The sequence below is a fragment of the Coenobita brevimanus genome, chromosome 43 (assembly GCF_032717465.1).
Source record: "Coenobita brevimanus isolate Jiangsu-jjx chromosome 43, ASM3271746v2, whole genome shotgun sequence".
Taxonomy (NCBI): Eukaryota; Metazoa; Arthropoda; class Malacostraca; order Decapoda; family Coenobitidae; genus Coenobita; species Coenobita brevimanus.
This window is the reverse complement of record NC_136996.1, coordinates 1,560,272-1,577,500: the sequence shown is the minus strand read 5'-3', so window position 1 is coordinate 1,577,500 and position 17,229 is coordinate 1,560,272. Positions and strand designations below refer to the sequence as shown.

At 43.7% G+C, this 17,229-nt stretch overlaps 1 protein-coding gene across 1 annotated transcript in view; it reads left to right on the top strand.

Annotated features, from left to right (window-relative positions):
• Positions 1 to 4,340, top strand: part of LOC145397738 (beta-1,4-glucuronyltransferase 1-like) — a 52,148-nt gene extending 47,808 nt beyond the window's left edge. The window contains exons 6-7 of the mRNA XM_080270756.1: positions 2,829 to 2,991; positions 3,978 to 4,340. Coding sequence (XP_080126882.1) covers positions 2,829 to 2,991; positions 3,978 to 4,271 — 457 coding nt within the window. The 3' untranslated portion in view covers positions 4,272 to 4,340. The remainder of the gene's footprint in view (positions 1 to 2,828; positions 2,992 to 3,977) is intronic.
• The last annotated feature ends 12,889 nt before the right edge of the window (positions 4,341 to 17,229 follow it).

Here is a 17,229-nt window from a genome sequence, read left to right as displayed (position 1 = left end):
CACCTAGGGGAGGTTACTGTGGTGATCTCGATGATGCAGTAGCCTTGTATCCCGAGATACTGGTGAAAAACCCGCCACAGACTCAAAGGCCTAAGTTAGGGAGATGAGCACCGCGGCTAAGCACCTCAAGGCATCTGCCCATACCTTTACCTTTTTACCTTTATACAGGGCACAGACTCTCCATTCGCCATTATCCGTGACGTCATGGGGTATAAGCTCCCCCACTGGCCATCATCAGTGACGTCACAGGGTGTAAGCTCCCCCACTGGCCATCATCAGTGACGTCACAGGGTGTAAGCTCCCCCACTGGCCATCATCAGTGACGTCACAGGGTGTAAGCTCCCCCACTGGCCATCATCCGTGACGTCACAGGGTGTAAGCTCCCCCACTGGCGATCATCCGTGACGTAGGGGGCGGGAGGGGATGTCACTGCGGGATGAGTCGGCTGGTAAATAAAAGCCGGCCGGTGGTGGTTTGTGTACAGAGGCGGAGGGTCAACACAATATGGCGGATAGACGCTTTTTAGGGCCATGTTTTTGGTGTTTGCTGACGGCGTTTTTATACAGCTTGCGGACCGTAAACCTGGAACGGTGTAGACCAGTTTGGTTTCCCGTACCGATGTGGCCTGGAACAATAAGGGCAGTTCTGGTATTGTTAACCTGAAGTTTTATATATATTACCTTTCAGTGCTAAAATATTATAGTTTACCTTCATACTTTTCCAACCCTGCCTCTTCCCTTGCCACCCTTTAGTGCTAAATTATTACCCACGTCTTCTCTTCGTAATTTTCAACCCTACTTTTCGTATGTTGTCCTTCTGTGTGTTGTTTATTCGGTTTATTTTTGTTTATCATCCTACTATTTCTCTGCTTCGTTGCCTGGTCAGACTCGTGGACAAAATCTGCTCCACCCTTCACCCTATTAAGCCAGTGGTAAAACTGGGGACTATTGTACGTCTTGTTCTTGGGGAAAACTGGGACTTGGAAAAATATCGTCAGCCACAATTACCCGCGTGCACTTGATACACAATAATCCTCCTTTTTCTTTTTTTCTCAGCATTTGACGCATCTGACCTTTCTTTTGTCGTACCTGGCCAGCTTTCCTCCTCCCCCTCCCTGCGTGGCAATCTCTCTCCTCCCTCTCACATCTCCCTTCCTGTCGGCTTCTGCAGTTCTCTTCCCTCACTTACTTCTCCCTTCCTTCTACCTTCTTTCCTGTTCCTCTGTTTCTCTTTTCTCATATTCCTTTGGGCTCTTTAATCACACCTCCTTCCTTTATGCTCTTTCTCACACTTCTTCATCCTTCCTCCCTCATCTTCCTTGCCCTTTCCCCCTCCCTTCCTCACACTCCTTCATCCTCCCTTCCACACACTTCTCCTTCCTCCCTCCACCCTTTCAATCTCCTTCTATCACTTTCTTTCCTCCTCCCTTCTTCACCCGTTCACCCTCCCCTCTTTACCCTTTAAGCCTCCCTTCTTCACCCTTTATTCCTTGCATCGTCACTCTCTCCTCTTCCTTTCTTCACTCCCCCATCTTCCCTTCTTCATCCTTCCATCCTTCCTTCATCACCCTTTCCTCCTCCCTTCTTCACCCTCTCATCCTTCCTTCTTCACCCTCTCATCCTTCCTTCTTCACCCTTTCATCCTCCCTCCTTCACACTCGTTCATCATCTCTCCCTCACCCTTTCATTCTCCCTCCACTCGATCATCTTCCCTCTCCACACCCTCTCCTTCACCTTCCCCACCACTCTCCGCCCACGCTCACTGCTTATCCCTCTCAGCATCTCCACATCTCAGCTTCTTTCCTCTCCATCTCCTCCCTCCACACACCTCCTTCTCCTCTAACAACCTCCATCCTTTCTTGTCTGCATTTTTTCCGTTTTGCTCTATCTCCTCGCGTCGATCGCCTCATTTTCGTAATCTGGACCGCTGCCTATTGTGCCGTACTAGCCTCCCATCTGTTACTGACTGGTTTTTATCTCTCAGGATGCTTTTCAGGTCTAAAAATCTCTCTCCCTTTTTGCTTCGCTATCTCTGCCTCGCTGGCCATACTCTCGGTGGGTCAGGAGTCTCCCTTGCACCTCTCCCTTACCAATTTATTGCTCACGGAACATAATATTGTGCAAACAGGACATCCGCATTAGCCTCTGTGGTATATATGTAATCAGCCTTAGTAACAAGAGGGCATGAATAACATATAAGACAGTAGTTAGATATAATGTGCAAAGTATATCAATAAACATGGAAGGGCTACTAAAAAAAAATTGATCCTAAACTCAGGAACGTGGGGTGGGATACTCAAACATATTTACGATATATTTTTACAGGAAGCACTAGACAAGGGAAGATTTTGCACTCCTTTCCCTGATCGTCCTGCAGGAAATTATAACCTGATGTAATTTTCTTCTCTTAACTTAGATTTGTTTATGAAGCTCCCCTCTGTCTTTCATCTTTCATCTGCCTCTCTCCCTCGCCCACCACTCCTCTCTCACTGTCCTCCTGTCTTTTATTTCTCACTCTTCCTCACCCAGGACTCCTCTGTCACTGTCTCTTTATCTTACATTTACCTCTTCCTCTCGCCCACCACTCCTCTCTCACTGCCTTTCTTTCATTGACCTCTCTTCCTCACCCACCACTCCTCTCTCACTGCCCACCTATCTTTCATATACCTCTCTGCCTCCCTACCTTTCATTTACCACTCCCTCTCTCTCACCATTCCATCTGTCTCACCACTTCCCTCTCATTCACCACTCCACCTCTCACCACTTCCCTCTCATTCACCAATCCCTCTCTCACCACTTCTCTCTCATTCACCACTCCCTTTTCACCAGGTGGGAGGCGCGGGAGAAGGAGCATCCAGGTGAGATGAGTGTGTCCATTAGCCACCCAGTCACCAATTTTGAGTTTTTCTACGAGCCCTTCTACGTGGCCCGCGACGACGTACCCCCCCACGACGAGCGATTCCTGGGATACGGATTTACACGCAACACGCAGGTGGGTGGGGCGTGTGGGTGGAGGGTGGATTAAAGAAGGGTGTAGAATGTGATGGAAGGTGCAGGTGGGTGGGGCGTGTGGGTGGAGGGTGGATAAAGTAGGGTGTGGAATGTGAAGGAAGGTGCAGGTGGGTGGGGGTGTGGGTGGAGGGTGGATAAAGTAGGGTGTGGAATGTGAAGGAAGGTACAGGTGGGTGGGGGTGTGGGTGGAGGGTGGATAAAGTAGGGTGTGGAATGTGAAGGAAGGTGCAGGTGGGTAGGGGTGTGGGTGGAGGGTGGATAAAGAAGGGTGTGGTAGTGTGATGGAAGGTAAAGGAAGGGTGATGGATGGAGGAAGATGATAAGGTTTGGTGTAGAAGGGTGTAGCAGTGTGAGGGTAGGTGAAGGTAGGGTGATGTTGGGAGAATAAGGATAAGGGTTTGGTGTGGAAGGATGCAGGAAGGTGTGGTAATGTGAAGGAAGGGTGTTGGAAGGATGAAGAGGACAAGCATTGGTGTAGAAAGGTGTAAGTTGGTGAAGGTAGGGTGATGGAGGGTGCAAGAGGGTGAGGATTGGTGTAACAGGGTGTAGTTTGATGTTCAGATGTATGGGCTGAGTGTATGAGTTATTGATGGAAATTGTTAAAGCTGCGTTAATGATGGAAATGTCTGTTTGGAAGTGTAAATGACGAAGTAGGTACCATATTGACAAATACTGACATACGATACTGAGACATAAGAAGTTTAATTGTATAAATATGTTAGCTAAATATGTAGAATTATAATATGCCGTGTAACAAAGGGGTGTGAGTGTAAATAGGTAGAGATGAATAAAGGAAAGGAATTAGTTTAGCAGGTATGTAGTATTATAAATAAAATAGGTTGAGATGGATAGAGAAAAGGAATTAGAAGGACAGGTATGTTATATAATAAATAGGTCTAATGTTTCTAGCCGTAAAACTATAACCTTAAACTATTTATTGTTACTACTACTACCGCATCCAAACAGGTGTACGAGATGCACGTGAGCGGGTACGGGTTCCACGTGCTCTCGCCCATCTTCACGCTGCACTGGGGAATGCAAGTCAAACGCAGCAGACCGGCGTGGCGCGAGAAACAGAACAACGCAAACAGACGTCTATTCGAGGGCTTCAAGAGGGAGGTGTTCGCGCGCTACGGAAAGGACCCCCTGAACATGATGGCCGGGAGCAAGAACAGCGGCGCCAGGAAACAGCAGCAACAGAAACAGCAACAGCAGAAACAGAAAGGTAACTTTGTGCAGCTGTATCCCAAGAACACCTAACGGCAGTGGAAGTGTGGTGTTGTGGCGGCGCTGGTGGTGGTGGTGGTCATGGTGCTGGCTGGTGGTTGCTGTGGTAAGGCTGGTCTGTGGTGGTAAGAGATGGTGGTGGTGGGTGTGGTGGTGGTGGTGGTTGCTGTGGTAGGGCTGGTCTGTGGTGGTGAGAGATGGTGGTGGTGGTGGTGCTGGGTGGTGGTTGCTGTGGTAAGGCTGGTCTGTGGTGGTGAGGGATGGTGGTGGTGTGGTGGTTCTGTTGGAGGCAATAACCATGGGAATACTAGCATATGGATGTGGTGAAGAGGCAGTGACGGTAGGGCGATACTGTAGTTTTTAATCATGGTGGTCGAAACAGTGGTAGTGACAGTGGAGTGATGAGATGTGGTAGTGTAGGTAGTGGCATTAGTGGTGAACTGAGGCTGTGGGGCTAAGTTGTGGTAGTGGTGGGGGTGGCTGTAGTGGTGAAGCAATGTCGTTGTGGTGAAGGATGTTGATGGTATTAATAGTAGTTCTTGTAGCTCCAGGTTCATCTCAGTGTGAACCCAGTAGACTGAAGTTCCCTCTCCTGCAGTCCAGCATCCTTTCGTGGAATAGAGAGGGAACTGAGGGACGTTTGTAATACCAGGCAGCTCCACCGACTGGTCATATTCGTGCCACCACGTGATGGCGTCCCTCTCTGGCACATGGGATAGCGGTAGCTGTGGTAGATGGTGGTGGGCGCGTGGGATATGGTAGTAATAATATAGCCAGGTGGTAGCACAGGTCTGGGTAGTTGTGGTAGTGTTTGTGGTGATGGGAAGGTGTGGTGAAAGTTGACAGTATTAGAGTAAATAGTGGTGGCAAATGTGGTGTAATCTGGAAACCTGAGTGGCGGTGGTTACTGTGGGGAAAATGGTAGTGGGTGTTGTGAGTTGTGGTGACATGGGTGATGAGGGGGGGGAGGGAGGCAGGGAGAGGGGCAATGGAAGAGGAGGAGGAGGGGAGAGAAAGAAGAGGAGGAGGAGGAATGGGGGAGAGGAAGAAGGGGAGAAGGATGAGAGAGATCGGGGGAAGAGGGTAAGAGAAGAAACAGGAGGAGAAGGGGGAGAGGAAGAAGAAGAAGAAGAAGAAGGAGGAAGAAGAAAAAAGGAAGAGAAGGTGGAAGAAAGGAAAAATAAAGAGGAGGAGGAGGATGACGGAGAAGATGAGGAGGATGAAAGAAAAGAAGGATGGTACAAACGGGGGGGGGGAATAACAAGAATGAAAGGAAATCCAGATGAAAGAGGGTGAGAGGGAGGAAAGTGAGAAGTCGGGAGAAAGAGGAGGGTGAGAGGAAGAAGAGGGGAGAGGAAGAAGAGGGGAAGAGGGAGAGGAGGGGATGAGAGAGAGGATGATTAGGAGAGGAAGAGGAGGAGGTGAATGGGGGAGAAGGAGGATGCAAGGAAGAAGGGGATGGTGGTAAAAGGGGGAGGGGGAGAGGAGGAGGAAGAGGCAAAGATGGAGAGGGGAAGCCAAGGAAAGGAGGGATAAAGAAAAGAAGGATCTCAAGAAGAGGACATGGAACAAAATAAAGAAAGAAAGAAAACAAGAAATGGAGGAGGGAGAATGGTAAGGAGTAGAGGAAGTAGAGGCGAAGATACGAGGAGGAGGAGGTGGAGGAGGAGGAGGAGGAGGAAAGGACGGAGAGGAGAGCGGACAAAAAGGCTGTCTGCGAGATGGAGGAGGAAAACAAGAGAAAGGAGGAGGGTGGGTATGGAGAGTACGAAAAGATTAGAGGAAGCCAGTAAATTGTCTCCCAGCTGCCGTCTGGCCAGTGGAGGAGGAGGAAGGAAAAGGGAGATGAGGGAGAGAAAAGGGAGAGGAGGGAGAGAAAAGGGAAAGGAGGAAACTGGATAAAACAGGTGGAGGATAGCTAAGTATTATAAGGAGGGAGAAGGGGGAAAAGGGGAGAATGACAGGAGAAAGAGAAGAAAAGAGGTGAAAGGTATGATAAAGAAGACCAGTAAAGAGAAGAGGAAGAAAATCTGAGAAAAAAGGGAAGGAGGAAAAACAAGGACAAGGAAGAAAAATGGATAACAAATAAGAAAAGGAAGGGGAGGAAGTGGAAGACCGGGAAGGAGAAAATGAAAAGTATATGATAATGACGAAGAGGTGAGGAGGGAGAAATGGAAGGTGTGGGGGAAACTGATGGAGGAAAAAAGCGATGGAGAGGAAGAATGAGAGGAGACAGAAACAGGAAAAGGGCAAAGCGTTAAAAAAATACTTGTAACACAGGATGCAAGAGGTGAGGGAAGAGATAGGAAAACAGAGGACGAGAATGGGACGAGGAAACAAGATAAAGGGGTACAAAGGATGATATTAAAGGACAGGAGAGGGAGGAGGGAGAAAGGAGAGGACCTGAGGGCTTTAGAGGAGGCGAAAGATAAATAAGGAGGGGCGATGGAAATTGAAGGATATAGAGGAAAATGAGGGACTTAGGAGGAGGAGGGAGGACAAAACAAAGGAGGGAAGAGGCAGAATAGTAAGTAATGAAGGAAAGGAAATGAAGAAGTAAGAAAAAGGCATACGTAGGCTAACCAGCAGAGGGTGAGATGAAGAATAAAGATAGAAGGGGAGTTTGACGAATGACAGTAAATGAGAGAGAAGAGGAGATGAGAGAGGGGAGATGAGAATAATGGAGAAGGAAGGAAGAGGAGACAACAATAGAATAAGGAAAGGAGAAAGGTGAATAGTATTAGATACTGAGAAGTAATGAAAAGAAATGGGATGAGAGTTATAAGAACGAGAGAGTGGGATACTGAATTATTTTTGGAGTACGAAAGATGGCAGGAAGGGGGGGAAGGAAGCAGGAAGCGAGGGAGGGAAGGGGGGAGAATGAAAGGGAAGGAAGAAGGGAGGGAAGAGTACACAGGGAGAAAGAAGTAAGGGAGGAAAGGAAGGACTGAATGATTACGGTACATTAAAATATCACGGCAGTGTAAGAAAGGAGGGAAGGAAAAGGGGAAGGAGGGAAGGTGGAAGGCTAGAAACAGAACTGATTTTATGTGAAAAGGAGATGAAATTTGAGAAGAAGAAATGAAACTTACATATGAAAAATGGTAGAGAAAAAAGGTAGCATTAGAACTTGGAGAGAAAAGTTAAAATAATAAAACAGATCAGAAATACACAGAAAAAAAACTGCCTAACTTGTCACGAGCTGTGCTGTGGAACCCGCATGACAAATTACAAGCAGATTACAAGCTGAATTTAGAGTATTATTAAATTATTACATTTTACAAAGCATTGTTTCTCTAGTCTAACAGTAGATGAATTTACATAATATAATGATGATGTATAAGTACCTCTGTTTTAATGAGAGAGAGAGAGAGAGAGAGAATGTGTGTGTGCGTGTGTGTGTGTGTGTGTTAGCAGACCCTTTCAGACCTATGATGTATTATTTCCATCTAGCTCTTCCTATCTCTATACGGTTTTATTCAGCTTAAGATAGATTTTAAGGAGTGAAGGGTTTAGATACAGCCTTCATTTAACCTTTTATTCCACTCTCAACCTCGATACTAGGTTCTGGTTGCGTTGGCCGTGATGTAGAAATGAATCTCCTTGGTAACTAGTCATATTTCACGCACACTGTGACTACACCTAGGTCTATAGTCTCGCCCACTAACACCTCTTCCTTAGCGATCTATTCCTCGGTATGGCTGATTAATATCCTTTTGTATGTTATTTACGCTGAGTATGGTGTTATTTGAATGATTTAAATGACAAAGAAGAAAGCAATCATGTGTAATAAGCAAAATAAATCGCTTAGGAAAAGGTGTTTGGGAGCTTCCGTAGCTGATGGGAATGAGGGTCCTAGCTATTCACAGAAGGGGATAGTCAGGCGTAATAAGCAAAAGAAATCGCTTAGGAAAAGGTGTCAGGGCGCTTCCTTAGCTGACGAGAATACGGGCCCTAGCTATTCACAGAAGAGGATAGTCAGGTATAGTAAGCAAAGTAAATCGCTTAGGAGAAGGTGTTAGGGCGCTTCCTTACCTGACAAGCATTATGATCCCCGAGCTATTGACCAAGCTGAAAGGGAGGCTACGTCTTATAAACAAAAACAAACCAACTACAGCAACTTCCACTGCAAAGGCCCTTGTAACAGTATGTCTTCAATAGTTGCAGAGGAAATGTCACCAAGATAGAGAGATGCCAGGGGAAAGTTGCCACGAAAAAGCTGCCAGGGAAATAAGTTGCCACGAAAAAGCTGCCAGGGAAATAAGTTGCCACGAAAAAGCTGCCAGGGAAAAAAGTTGCCTCGGAAAAAGTTGCCAGGGAAAAAAGTTGCCTCGGAAAAAGTTGCTAGGGAAAAAATTCAGGGAAAATTTGTCACGGAAAAAGTTGTCAGGGGAAAAGTTGCTAGGGAAAAAATTGTCAGGAAAAGAAAAGTTGCCAGAAGAAAATACTCGTGTGACACCAATCTTAGTGGGCCCTGTTCTCGATGGCTTTGAATTCCTCTTCACGCCTCTTCCTTGGCGATTTATTTTGCCATTTCCACCTTCCACACTGTCATATACTCTCTATCTATCTATCTATAGCCCGAAGCCCTAATCCCGCAAAGGGTGGCTGCAGACAAAACGCCTCCAAGTCGCTCTGTCACCCACCGTTTGACTGCCCTCCCCCCAACTCACTCCCCCCTCCCTCACATACCTCTCAACTCCATCCCTCCACCTCATCCTCGGTCTCCTCCTCCCTCTCCCTCCCTCCACTTCACCTACATACACCTTCTTAGTCAGTCCTTCGTTCTCATATATTACTGCTGCAAGTATATTCGACCCTTCACAACGAGGACGCCTTATTTATATTAAGTTGCATAGAATCGTCTGGAAATAGTAAACTAAAGCTAAATAAAGCAAGTAAATCAACTAAGTAAACCAAATGAACTAAATAAAGCAAATAAATAAAATAAAAAACTAAATAAAGCAAATAAAACTAAACGCAAAGATAAAACAAATAAAGCAAATAAAATTGAATAAAGCAAATAAATAAAACTGAATAAAGCAAATCAATAAAATAAATCCATGTAAACCACACACATAAAATAAAACTAAATAAAGCAAATAAATAAAATAAAACTAAATAAAGCAAATAAAATAAAACTAAATAAAGCAAATAAATAAAATAAAACTAAATAAAGCAAATAAATAAAATAAAACTAAATAAAGCAAATAAAATAAAACTAAATAAAGCAAATAAATAAAATAAAACTAAATAAAGCAAATTAAATAAAACTAAATAAAGCAAATTAAATAAAACTAAATAAAGCAAATTAAATAAAACTAAATAAAATAAATAAAATAAGGCTAAATACACCACATAACTAAAATGAAACAATAAAACGAGTGCTACCTTTAATCCGACTCCTCTTCTGCCATTTATTCTCTGTACCAGACGATTTTATTCAGCTTATGGATAAAAATGAAGGTTATACAGAAGCTCTCCAGTTCGAAAAATATAATACAAATAAATAAAATCGTCTGGAGGCAGCAGGAGTGAAATACAAACATCATCGGACTGAAAGTGTTTATCCACAGACCAGATTTGTTTTTTCATTTTATTTTTGCCATCTCCAGACGATTTTATTCAGCTTAGGGGAGACTTTCTGAACTGGAGGGGTTAGGGAGACTTTTTGGAACTGGAGGGCTTAGAGAGACTGAACTGGAGGGGTTAGAGACTGAACTGGAGGGGTTAGAGAGACTTGGAACTGGAGGGGTTAGAGAGACTGAACTGGAGGGCTTAGAGAGACTGAACTGGAGGGGTTAGAGACTGAACTGGAGGGCTTAGAGAGACTGAACTGGAGGGGTTAGAGAGACTTTGAACTGGAGGGCTTAGAGAGACTGAACTGGAGGGCTTAGACAGACTGAACTGGAGGGTTTTGAGAGACTTTGAACTGGAAGGGTTTGAGAGACTTTGAACTAGAGGGGTTAGAGAGACTGGAAGGGTTAGAGAGTGAACTGGAGGGGTAAGAGAGACTGGAGAGGTTAGAGAGACTGGAGGGGTTAGAGAGACTGGAGGGGTTAAAGAGACTGGAGGGGTTAGAGGGATTTCCAACTGATGGGGTTTGATACAGCCACCTCAATAAACCCCATCACCACGAGGGGTCTTTCCTGAGCTGAATAAAAACCGTCTGGAAGCGGCAAGAATGACACTAAAGAGGACCTCACTCCAGACTCATAATGTTGACAGCTTAGTGTTTCCCGGTAGTGCAATAATTAGCGTGTGTGGTGCGCAACTTGCATGAATTACACACTTGCGAGTTTTAGGCCCGTCTTCTCGTCGGTTAAGAGCTCCCTAACACCTCTTCCTTAGCGATTTATTCCTGGATACGGCTGGTTAATATCCCATCGTACGTTATAATGTATGGCGATATTGGAAGGATTTATATAACAGAAGTGGACAGTAAGGTGTAATGAACAAAATAATTCGCTTAGGAAGAGGCGTTAGGGAGCTTCCTTACCCATCAAGAATATAATAGTTCTTGTAACTTGAAGCTGAAAATATAGACACTGATAATTTTCGTAGTATCGGCATTAATTACGTTTAGAATAGATAAATATCGTGTGAAGAAAGCACTGAAATAATTACAGGAGACTTGCTGAACTTATGCTTCGATTCGGCCCTGTATAAAGAAAATAATCAGCAATTTTCTAAACACTGGAAAGATGGCGGTCTTCATTATCGGACATTCTTTTGGTGTGTGTGTGTGTGTGTGTGTGTGTGTGTGTGTGTGTGTGTGTGTGTGTGTGTGTGTGTGTGTGTGTGTGTGTGTGTGTGTGTGTGTGTGTGTGTGTGTGTGTGTTTTACGGCAGAATGGAAGCATAACATTATTCAGCAAGGACTTCATAAAATACTATATCTATTTTCAAACGATATTCTTCTCCTTCAAACGCCATTTGTGTTAATACCGTACTAAAAAAAAGAATAAAAAAGTCACTGTCGATCATTTCAACTTCGTGGCCCCAAACTCCCAAGTGGTCCACCGACGGCTGCTTTTTACATGTTAAGGTCTGAACAGATGAACAAGTTACCAATTGTAAATATTTTATGTACAGTCTGTTCAAATGTATTCCACGCGATGTACATATGACAAATAAATATTTTTGTAGATGCTGAGTATTATTTCTGGCTACCTATCTATCTACAGTCACACGCCTCAATCCCGTAAGGGGTGGCTACAGACAAATCACCTCCATGTCGCCCTGTCCCCTGCCATTTCGCTGCCCTCCCCCCAAATTACACTTCCTTCTCTCATATTTCTCTCTACTGCATCCCTCCATCTCATCCTCGGGCTTCCCCTCCGTCTCCAGTGGTTAAAATGACCTATTCTCTTCACTTTAACTACCGTATGCTCTTTTTACCTTAACCTGGCCCAGATTTTTAGATTATTTGATTTATCTCAGTGGCAGAACAAGACAATACTACGGCTCTACATCCTCTCCATGTCATACCGTAGCACTGGTCAATTACTAGCACCCAGCATTCAAGACGGACAGATGGCAATTTTTAGGTCAAGTTACCGTCAAAGTAGTCCATCCATCCATCCATCCATCATCCAATCCTACGTTGCCCCATGAGCGTAGGAGCCCGGGGCCAGGCAGTTGGTCCTGACATTTAAGATGAGAGTGACCAGCCTCACTCATCCCTGAGTGGCATTACGTGAGCAATGAACCCCAACCATCCCTTGGATATAAACCTTCACAGGCTCAATCCGACTGGAGCATATTAATTACCCACTAAACCACCAGGTGCCAAAATATGGTTATATGGTTACCACCCAGCATAGTAAATGGTTTCCTAGTGTACAGGAAGCCATTTGGCTTGTCACTCAGTGCAGAGTCACCCACAGGCAGAAGGAAGAGGAAAGAATGAAGGAATGACGGAAGAGGGAGTGTAAGTCACCCGTAGGCAGAAGGACGAGGAAAGACTGAAGAAAAGAAAGACAGAAGAGGATGGAAGGAAAGGAGGATGGAGGAGAGGAAATGGCAGACACCCGAGAGCATCACTACATCAAGTGAGTGGATGGTGAGCGCCTGCACTCCCTCCATCTTGAATTCTGAGTTATAACCAAGTAACGTCCGAATATGATGCTAGTCACGAAGAAGTGCTATGGAAAGGATTTAAGCCGTAGTACTGACATTCTGCCACTGAGCTACAGAAAATAAGCTGCACGGGGAGGAAAATTATCGCCTTGAATATGATGCTAGTCAGGAAGAAGTGCAATGGAAAGGATGTTCAGTCGTAGTATATCATTTTCTGAGACTGAACTACAGGGAATATGCCGCAAAGGACGAAAATCTCAGCCTACATAAAAAAAGAATAAACTCTCCTTAACCCAGTGCCTTTCCTCCATCCCCTTTACATCTTCCTTTTTTTTTTTTAAATGCAAGGAAGAAGGAACCAAAGGCCAGAAGCCCGTAAGATTATTCCCTCCAAGAAAAAACAAAAACAATATATAAGCCAAATAATAATATCCTCAACGGTATTACAAACTATTCTATTATTCTCATTTCAGTAATGCCAAAGAAAAAAAATGTGTACTTTTTTTTTTTGGCAACACATTAATCCACGAAAATAAATGCTTAGCGAAAATAACAGACCACTTCACCACCTACCACATCGGTATTTTAACTTTCAATTTTCCCCTGACTTCTCATAAACAGTCCACTTTTCTCTCTTTAACTTTCGTATTAACAATCTTCCCTGTCACTTCCACCCTCACTAACAAAGGGGAAAGCCGGAGTGTCGATCTTGCATGCAATTTCCGGTATGCTCTTTGTTGCATGAAATAAAGAGCACTGTATATGATCCTTTGGTACGGCTGGCCATTTGCTGCTACGTTAAATATAATGAAAAGTAGGTCTCAGTAGTTAGGGGGATGATATATTTACTACTAACGAAGTGCAATTTCTCGGTGTTAATTCATTTACTAAGACTGTGATGATGATGATGACTAGTAGTAGTAGTAGTAGTAGTAGTAGTAGTAATAATAATAATAATAATAATAATAATAATAATAATAATAATAATTCAGCATCACCCTAGCTCATTTTCCGACCAAGGGGTGAGGTGATGAAAACAATTCTAAATAATGACAGCTAATAATAATAACAAATAAATAAACAGATGACAGCTAATAATAATAACAAATAAATAAACAGGTAAATAATGCGGTGGTGGAGTGTGGCAACCCCGTGAGAAACAGGTGAGTGTAGGTGGAGCCATGAAGGAGAAAGACGTCAGTTTTTCCCGAGACGTGAGAGTTGTTGGACGGTTCAATTTCCGTCTGTGGACTGTGATATAGGTGTTGATGCGGTTGTATTCTGAGAGCCAGTGCCACAACGCCACACAGTACCACACCACACCACACCACACCGCAACACATCACACCTCACCACACCAAATCACAAAACACCACACCACAATACACCATATCACACCACACCGTATCACGCCACACCACACCTACATGGTGTCAACGGGGTGAAGTGTTTGAAAATTTGGAGTACGCGCTATCACAATGATCATTTCAACTATTAACTCCATTCCAATAACGCATCTATTACAATTTTATCTTCAGACCATTATATTCAGTTTAAGCAATGGTTCTTAACCTTGTGTGCGTGCACCCCTTGGAGACGCAAAACAGCTATTACTGGGAGAGGGGGGCGAACATGCCGGTCAGTTCAATTGCAGAGCAGTCAAATTAGATGCCTTTGCCACGAACGCGTACTCATGTCTGACTGCATTTTGAGATATACCACACTACTGGGTGTTATTACTCTGTCGTACTATTTCAGCTGTAAATGGAAAGTAGCTATTAAATTAATGTTAAACTTCTAAAAATAATTTCCCCAACCCGGGACGCGAAAGATACTGTATTCTGAGAACTTAAGATCGGCAAGACTAAAAAGTTATGCAGTACTGGCGCAGGAAGACATCAGGTTGTGAAGATATTAATTGAAACTGTATTTGTAAGTCTCTGCAAACCTAAAAAAAAAAAAAAAAAAAAAAGTGGGGTTAGCAAGAATGAAATAATAGGTCATCAGACTGAGTGGGTTAACCCCTTGGATCAGACGACATGTATATCAAGGTCTTCTTTTTACTTCTAAACAATTATTTTCGATTCATGAGAGCCCCTTGATGGCGAAGAGGTTAGTGCTTGCCGGATCTAACCCTCCAGTTCAAAATAATAATAATAATAATAATAATAATAAATATGCTGAATAAAATCAACCAGAGATGGCATGAAAAAATTCATGGGATAAAAACGATTACGTAACTAAGTTTAATTGTAAGGACACTTGACCTGGTGATATGGTTAATACGCTTCATTAACCCTGAATGCATAAAGATTGATACGGGAAATACGCTGGGAACTAGTTTTCTGTTACAATTATTCCAGTACAATATGAAACCTGAAGTGAAAGCGCAGGATGATACAGAACTCATAGACGCGATCATGTGCAAATAATCACAGTCGTATATAATATTAACTAAAATCTTTTTACTCTGACTTGGTCTAAAATTGTCCATCTCTCTGTCTTGAATGTTGAGTTGTAAAAAGATAACCGGAATTAACACTACAGGCCCGTAGCCAAACTTTTCGAAGGGGGGGGGGGGTTCTGTTGAATCTGGACTTGACGGCAGCCGGCTTGTCGAAGGTCTGCTGTATGCTTGTTATGGGGGTCTGGGTGTATGCATAAGCGACGTTGAGAAGCAGCAAAAAACTTCTGAACAATGGAGAGTGACTCTTTTTGCACTGATTTTAAAAAACAGACTGAGAAAGTGAGCCTTCAGGCAGGTGTGAGGGTCGTGCCACTCTCTCGACCCCCCTCACCAGACTACGGGCCTGCACTAAAATGATCTTGGTCACAATGAAATGATACGGCAATGATGTAGAGCAGCACTGTCTACTTTTGCCACTGACCTAAGTGAAATAAACTGTAAAAGGACGAAAAAGTTATTCAAGGTAGGCTAAAAGAATTATAATGACTGATACAATTGTCTTATCAACAAACTTAGCAAGAACGAAGTTGCAGCATTATAACTTAAGCATCTTTCACTGCGAAGAAGCATTTTTCTGTTACTCTTGCTACCACTAGACAATTTTATTTAGCTTTGGGGAAACATTTAGCAGTGGAGATTAATGAAAGCCGATGTCTATCCCTTCTACGGTCCACCATACTCCTTTCGGGAGACAGGGTAGGAGGTGAGGGACGTTTGTATGACGGGACAGTACTGCGGCCCTGATATAATATTTTCACCACGTGAAGGCATCCCTCTCCATCAGTTGCCCTTCATAACTCTATACAATATAAACTTCAATAATATATGCCTGTTCTGAATTTTTGGATAACTTCAAATAACAATCACTATAATTCAATCTAGTAAAGGCCTCTCACTGAAGGCTGTATCTAACCTCTCCATGTCGATAAGTTTCTCATGACCAAATGAAGCCATATGAAGATGAAAAAGGATAGCCAACAATAAAAATAATGTTCTGTGGCTAAAGAAGTACCGATAAACTTTCAGGTTAAGTTACAGACAGACAGACACTCATACATATAAACCTCAGAGGGGAAAAATATACTGAAGGACGGAGCTTTTCCAGATTCTCAGGATGTGTTGGTAAAGCAGCAGAAATGTGTTGGTGAATAACATCTGATGATCAAGTGAATTCCATCACATGAACAAGTGAATAACATCTGAGGAGCAACAACGAAAGCATCCAGGTTTCCAGCAGCGGGCCTTGTATGGAGTAAACGACAAAGGTAAGAAACTCGGTAAACTCATTCAATTATTGTCAAGCGATATACAGTAGCAGGATAATCATGAGATAAAATCTTTAACAAGGCATCTGTGCATGTCATTCATGAACAAGTAGCGGGTACCTATCAACAGTTTGAAAGCTTCAGTTTGCACGCCCATGATAGCAGCGTCCTTTTTACAGACAGAATAGTTTTCAGTGACTGCAGCTCCCATGGGGGTGTATTCAGACAACCAGTTTGAACACTTTTACTGTCTAGCGCAACGAAATAGTCAGTCACGCTTGCCACCACTGTCGAGCAATTACGGGGAGAACCCTAAAATTTGAACATTCCTGCAATAACCCATGTGTAAAATTCATACAGAATAGAGTTTACATCCAACTCTTCACAGATCTGTGTGTTTTGCAACTACGTAACTAAACTCAGCAGTGCGTCCACCTACGAAACACAAAGCAGTGCAAGAGAAACCCCAGCCCCTCATTTACATGCGGGTTTAAACTGATGAGTGGTGTGCAAGTAAACATAAATCATTAGCAGTTTTAGCCAGAGCAGGCCACGCCACTCCAGCCCATCCCGTACGTCAGTCATTAGGAACAAACTCTCACTGCGCTGCTTGGCAGCCTACAACCACAAGTTCCATTACTCTACACACCTGTAACCGGGTTAATTACAGGCTTTCTTATTTGTCAACAGGTAGTCTGTATCCATGACCAGCGTATACGCACCAGCCAGAGTTCATATCTTAAACCTATCTGGCAATCATTGTGTGTGTGTGTGTGTGTGTGTGTGTGTGTGTGTGTGTGTGTGTGTGTGTGTGTGTGTGTGTGTGTGTGTGTGTGTGTGTTGCAATAACCTTAACTAGGCCATGAAAGTTCAAGAACATCATATCCCCTCAGTGCAGACAGGTCCACTCAGTTAATGTTTCAGCCTATTCACACTTCTGTGATAAAAACTAAACTACGGACACTCTCCACACTGAACGTAAGATGTCATGACCACTCACGTTCTGTACGTAGATGAAAACTAACGACTTATCTACGTTATGCTAAAAGACTTCAATTCATTTCATTCATTCATTGCCAGACGCCATGTGTCCCAAACGGGGTGGCCAAGGGTTTCGAGTTAATTGTTTTACAGGGAGGGGCACTAATCCTCCACCAACCCCACTTGACACGTAGGGA